Genomic DNA, 6,000 nt, shown 5'->3' with positions numbered 1-6,000 from the left:
TTAGTTGGGGGTTGGGGGGAAGGAGAAAAGGGAAAGTTGTAGTTGGCTTTCTGTTGGTTGCCAGGAAACATAGAAAAGCAGCAGGAACAGAGGAAACAACTGGGCATTGCTGGGAGGTGGCCTGCAGAGGGTAGCGCTACACTGGCAGCTGCCCCATCTAATGTCTCCAGACAAGAAAAGGGAGTTTAAAACCACAACATGTTAATAGACGCGAGGTTAGCCAACAAGGCTTTGAGGAGTTGCCTTGCTAATGCGTGTGAAATGAGGGTTAGAAGCTGCACTCTGGGCCCGTTGCTATAAACACTGGGGGAAGAAGCTTTATCCGTTTTTAACCAAGTCAGGTCCAACCGAGTAGAAGGAGGGGGTGTTTTAAAACCACTGGACTGTGGACTTGGAAAATAAGCTGTGGAATTCAGGAAGAGTGGGGTTGAGGGTTTCATTCTCCACCTCTCAGCTTAAACGTTCTGCCTCCTTATTATAAGCCTTGAAATGTATGTGTATTTGAAATCCTATTGCTAAGTTGGGTTGTTGTTGTTTTTTTCAAAGACACCTTTGGAAGAAAAAAGAAATAAAGGTATAGACATAGTTGAAAGCTGTTGAAAGAGGTGAAGCCATTATGAGTTCCCAGAGTGCTGCACCTGAGTTGAACAAGGGGTCAGAGCCTGGGCGAGGGAGGACAGAAGGTGAAGACCACGGCACAGCTTGGCTTGAAAACCAGCTCAGTGTGGGCGACTTTGTCAAAATCCAGAGGGCCTTTGAGGTAAGTGTTCATCTCATTTACTGGAGACTTGAACTTGCTCATGAAGGAGATTAGGATGAAAAGGGAGATTTTTCTCTTAAAATTGCTAATATATTTAATGTTTAAAAATAAGTTCACATGGTGACAGATGATTACTAGACTTAGTGGGGTGATCACATCATAAGGTATAAAAATGTCGCATTGCTAATTGTATACGGAAACTAATATAACCAATATAAGATTATATACCAACTATACTTAAATAAAATAATAAAAAAGAAAAATACATAAAAGCATTATTTTTAAAAACAAATCAAACAACAACAAAAAAACAGGAAATTTTTAAGGAATTGGTCAGGCTTGGATTTAACACCAGAGTAACTTTATCCCTCCATTCTTCCAACCAAATTACATTATTTAGTATGAAATTGCTTCTGTTGAATACCATTACAATGGAGGAAGGAAAATTCATTCTTGGACAAAATTCTTCTTAGAGATCAATGAAAAGTATGGTTATGAGTAGGGAAAGCCAGGTCTCTAAGGTGACTCCCAACAATAACTCTTCTTGCAAATATCAGGGAAGTAGGGCTTTGGAAATGCAAATATCTGCCTCTAGTTTGAAAAAATTCTCTCTGCCTCCCCCTGAGTGACACAGCTCCTTTTCAAAGCTGATTTTGCTGCTTCATTGTCTGGAGATCCCAAGTGAGGGACCAGTCTCCCACGCTTTTTCTAAATATTGGAGCAGTGCCAAGAAAAACGAAATTACAAGTTTTCTTTTTAATTCTACATCTATATATATAAAGCCTAAGCGACTCTTCCACTGTTCGACCAGTAGCTATGATGAGTACTGACCACCAGGGGGCAGATGCTCAATGCACAGACATGGAACAGACTGATTAATCTCAGATGGAAGTGGGGAGAGGACGGGCAGGAAGAGATTGACCAAAGATCATATATGCATATTAGAGGCCCAGTACATGGATTCGTGCACCAGTGGGGTCCCTCGGCCTGGTCTGCAGGGACCAGGCTGAAACCAGCAGTCCGACATCTCCTGAGGGGTCCCAGATTGTGAGAGGGCACAGGCCAGGCTGAGGGACCCCACTGGTGCACAAATCCGTGCACCGAGCCTCTAGTATAAAATAAACCTTAAGAATTTTAATTATAAATGCATATTTTTTTTCTTAGTTAATTAGTTGGGAATTCTGTGGCTGTGCACCATAAAGAGAATACTCATCATAATGATTTTTAGTTTCTCATCTGGACAGGAAGAAGTGCTCTTCTGTGCTGTGGAGCTTAGATAGGCATGAGCCTCCATCCTTTCTACTTCATTATGTTTGCTGAAATACGATCTCAGGGATTCAGAAGGTCCTCCAAGGGTGCTTGGAAGTATCCATATTAATTTGAAATAGATACACAATAATTTGGAATATTACCTTGCAATTAATAAAGTATGATGAAATCTAACAACTATATTAACCTGTAATTGGCACAAATTTTAATCTTTAGCTATAAAAAAAAGTAGTTGCTAACCACCGAAAAACTACTATACTGTGTTTTGTATAACAAGTTAGATTTTACCCGTGTTGATAAATTCCTGTCCCGATAGCATCTATCATTTTTTTACAACAGAATCTATCATATTTAGTAGCAAAGACCTGCTCTGCCCTACACTTTGCTCATTCTAATCTTTATGTATTTGTTGTTCATCCAACCCCATTTGTCTGAAAGATTTCAGTGCTGCTCATGTCCGATGTCCCAAATAAATTTGGCATATTTTGACAGACGTAGCAAACATTTTGACAGGGCATTGAGAAAAACATACCAGCAGATTATGACAGCTTTGACTTTGCAATGAATAGAAACGTGGTAGTTTTATTCTGGTGCTAAGAACACAAACAATTTGAGTGCTCAGGTTTATTAGGAGAGTCAACATTATAATATTGATATGTTAGAGAGTGAAACCACTTCAGAAGGTTGGGGGGGGGGGTAGGCATTCTTTTCAAATTACTGATTGATTATCTGGAATAAACCCATGTGAAACTGGTCAATTCAACCTCAAGATTTTTCTTCTTTTTTTTTTTAACTTTAAATGTTTTAAAGGCCAGACCACTAATTTTGAAATTACCAGTTAGGAAAGCACATATTACTGATGGGAGAAGAAATTGTAGTCCAGAGCTTGCATGAACATAGAGAATCTAATGACGGTTTTTAAAAAAACAAATTGAGCTTTGCAGGTATATTATCAAGAAAAACAATGAAGTCTGTCCATTTTTTAACAGACCCAATGCACACAAAATGGAAGAATTCAATGGCACATGTACGAGTAGGACTACAAGTTAGGCCCTTGAGCCAACGTGATTTTCAAAAATGGCACCTAGAGAAGAATGATACCCGAGGCGATTTCCATGAAGTCCAGTCCATCAGTCATGAGCATTGGGCCCACAGGTATAGACAGAGCTGCAAAAGGAAACATTGCCCTCGGCAGCTGTCCTGTCTGCAACACAGAACTCTAAAGGCAGTGATTTGTAGCCCAATCACTAACGATGCATCTGAGTCCCCAGAGATGTTCAGGGAGGGTGCTCAGAACAAACTTGTCTTGTGGGTGAGTGGAATCTAAACACAATACACTTGTGCTAACTTCATCTCAAAGGATCAGAGAAGTTCAATAGGCAATTGTGCTTGTCTGAGAATTGTGCTTGAGGTGTAATAAAATGAATAAATCCACAGAATGTATGATATCCTCATGCTTGGTTGTCTTTTTCTATTTTTTGTCTAAAATTTTACATGTCTCCTTTTTCCCCACTTGACCCTTCTGCCCCCAGCCATTCCCACCCTGGGCAAGCCCCCACCGCCCCAGTGTCGGTGTCCATTGGTTATGCTAATATGCATGCATACAAGTCCTTTGGTTGCTCTCTAACCGCCACCCCCTCCCACTCCGCCATTTGTCTCTGGATCTATTCTTGTTCATCAAATTATGTTGATCATTATATGAGTGAGATCATGTGACATTTATCTTTCTCCGACTGGCTTATTTCGCTTAGCATAATGCTCTTCAGTTCTATCCATGCTGTTGCAAATGGAAAAAGTTCCTTCTTTTTCATAGTGGTGTAGCATGCCATTGTGTAGATGTACCACAGTTTTTTAATCCACTCATCTGCTGATGGGCACTTAGGTTGTTTCCAAATCTTAGCTATTGTAAATTGTGCTGCTATGACATAGGGGTGCATATATCCTTTCTGATTGGTGTTTCTGTTTTCTTGGGATATATTCTTAGAAGTGGGATTACTGTGTCAAATGGGAGTTCCATTTTTAACTTTTTGAGGAAACTCCATACTGTTTTTCACAGTGGCTGCACCAGTCTGCATTCCCACCAGCAGTGCACGAGGGTTCCTTTTTCTCCACATCCTCTCCAGCACTTGTCCTTTGTTGATAATAGCCATTCTGACAGGTGTGAGATGGTATCTTACTGTTGTTTTGATTTGCATCTCTCGGATGATTAGTGACTTTGAGCATGTTTTCATATGTCTCTTGGCCTTCTGTATGTCCTCTTTCAAAAAGTGTCTATTTAGGTCCTTTGCCCATTTTTTGATTGGATTGTTTATCTTCCTTTTGTTAAGTTGTATGAGTTCTCTGTAAATGTTGGAGATTAAACCCTTATCTGAAATATCATTGGCAAATATGTTCTTCCATGCAGTGGGCTTTCTTGTTATTTTATTGATGGTTTCTTTTGCTGTGCAGAAGCTTTTTATTTTGATGTAGTCCCGTTTGTTTATTTTCTTTTTAGTCTCCATTACCCTAGGAGCTGTGTCTGTAAAGATATTGCTATGACAAATGTCTGCTGTTTTGCTGCCTATGGAGTCTTATAGGATTCTTATGGTTTCTCGTCTTACATTTAAGTCTTTTAGCCATTTTAAGTTTGTTTTTGTGTATGGTGTAAGTTGGTGATCTAGTTTCATTTTTTGCATGTATCTGACCAAATTTCCCAACACCATTTATTGAAGAGACTGTCTTGACTCCACTTTATGCTCTTGCCTCCTTTGTCAAATATTAATTGAGTGTAATGCTTGGGTCGATTTCTGGGTTCTCTTTTCTGTTTCATTGGTCTATATGTCTGTTCTTGTGTCAGTACCAGGCAGTTTTGAGAACCATGGCTTGGTAATATAGCTTGATATTTGGTATTGTGATCCCTCCAACTTTGTTCTTCTTTCTCAGGATTGCTGTGGCTATTCGGGGTCTTTTTTTGTTCCAGATGAATTTTTGGAGAGTTTGTTCTATATCTTTGAAGTATGCCATTGGTATTTTAATGGGGATTGCATTGAATCTGTAGGTTGCTTTGGGTAGTATGGACATCTTAATGATGTTGATTCTATCAATTCATGAACATGGTATGTTCTTCCATCTGTTTATGTCTTCCTCTATCTCTTTTTTCAATGTCCTGTAGTTTTCTGAGTACAGGTCTTTTACCTCCTTGGTTAAGTTTATTCCTAGGTATCTTAATTTTTTTGGTGCATTTGTAAATGGGATTGTTTTTTTCGTTTCTCTTTCCATGAGTTCATTATTGGTGTATAAAAAGGCCATAGATTTCTGGGTGTTAATTTTGTATCCTGCTACATTGCCGAATTCATTTATTAGGTCTAGTAGTTTTTTGATGGAGTCTTTGGGGTTTCCTATGTATAGTATCATGTCATCTGCGAATAAAGACAGTTTTACTTCTTCTTTTCCAATTTGGATGCCTTTTATTTCTTCTTCTTGCTGATTGCTATGGCTAGCACTTCCAGTACTATATCGAACAGGTGTGGTGAAAGTGGACATCTCTGTCTTGTTCCCGTTCTCAGGGGAAATGAGTTTAGTTTTTGCCCATTGAGTATGATGTTGGCTGTAGGTTTGTCATATAAGGCTTTTATTATGTTGAGGTATGATCCCTCTATTCCCACTTTGCTGAGAGTTTTTATCAAGAAAGGATGTTGGATTTTGAAAATGCTTTTTCTGCATTGATTGATATGATTGTGTGATTTTTGTCTCTCAATTTGTTTGCTTGGTTGTCTTTATAAAATTCTAAAGATGGCTGTAGACATATTCTACAGCCATGATTCTGACACTAGATCTCTCTCTCTCTCTCTCTCTCTCTCTCTTTCTCTCTCTCTCTCTCTCTTTGCTGTTTGCTTATGTGGGTCTGAAGAATTGTCAGACATTAGATAATATCCATCTCCTTCATTAGCAATGGTGATGCTTAATTGAAAAATGGAAAATTGGGTCTTTCA

At 39.0% G+C, this 6,000-nt stretch overlaps 1 protein-coding gene across 1 annotated transcript in view; it reads left to right on the top strand.

Moving 5' to 3' along the window:
- Positions 1 to 616: 616 nt before the first annotated feature.
- The window catches only part of WDR49 (WD repeat domain 49), a gene marked incomplete at both ends in the record, with an annotated part of 136,072 nt that continues 130,688 nt past the window's right edge, over positions 617 to 6,000 (top strand). The window contains one exon of the mRNA XM_079767267.1: positions 617 to 760. Coding sequence (XP_079623393.1) covers positions 617 to 760 — 144 coding nt within the window. The remainder of the gene's footprint in view (positions 761 to 6,000) is intronic.

This window comes from Cnephaeus nilssonii, assembly GCF_951640355.1.
Source record: "Cnephaeus nilssonii genome assembly, chromosome: 3".
NCBI lineage: Eukaryota > Metazoa > Chordata > Mammalia > Chiroptera > Vespertilionidae > Cnephaeus > Cnephaeus nilssonii.
Note: the sequence above shows the minus strand (reverse complement) of the source record. Positions and strands in the feature narration are given on the sequence as shown.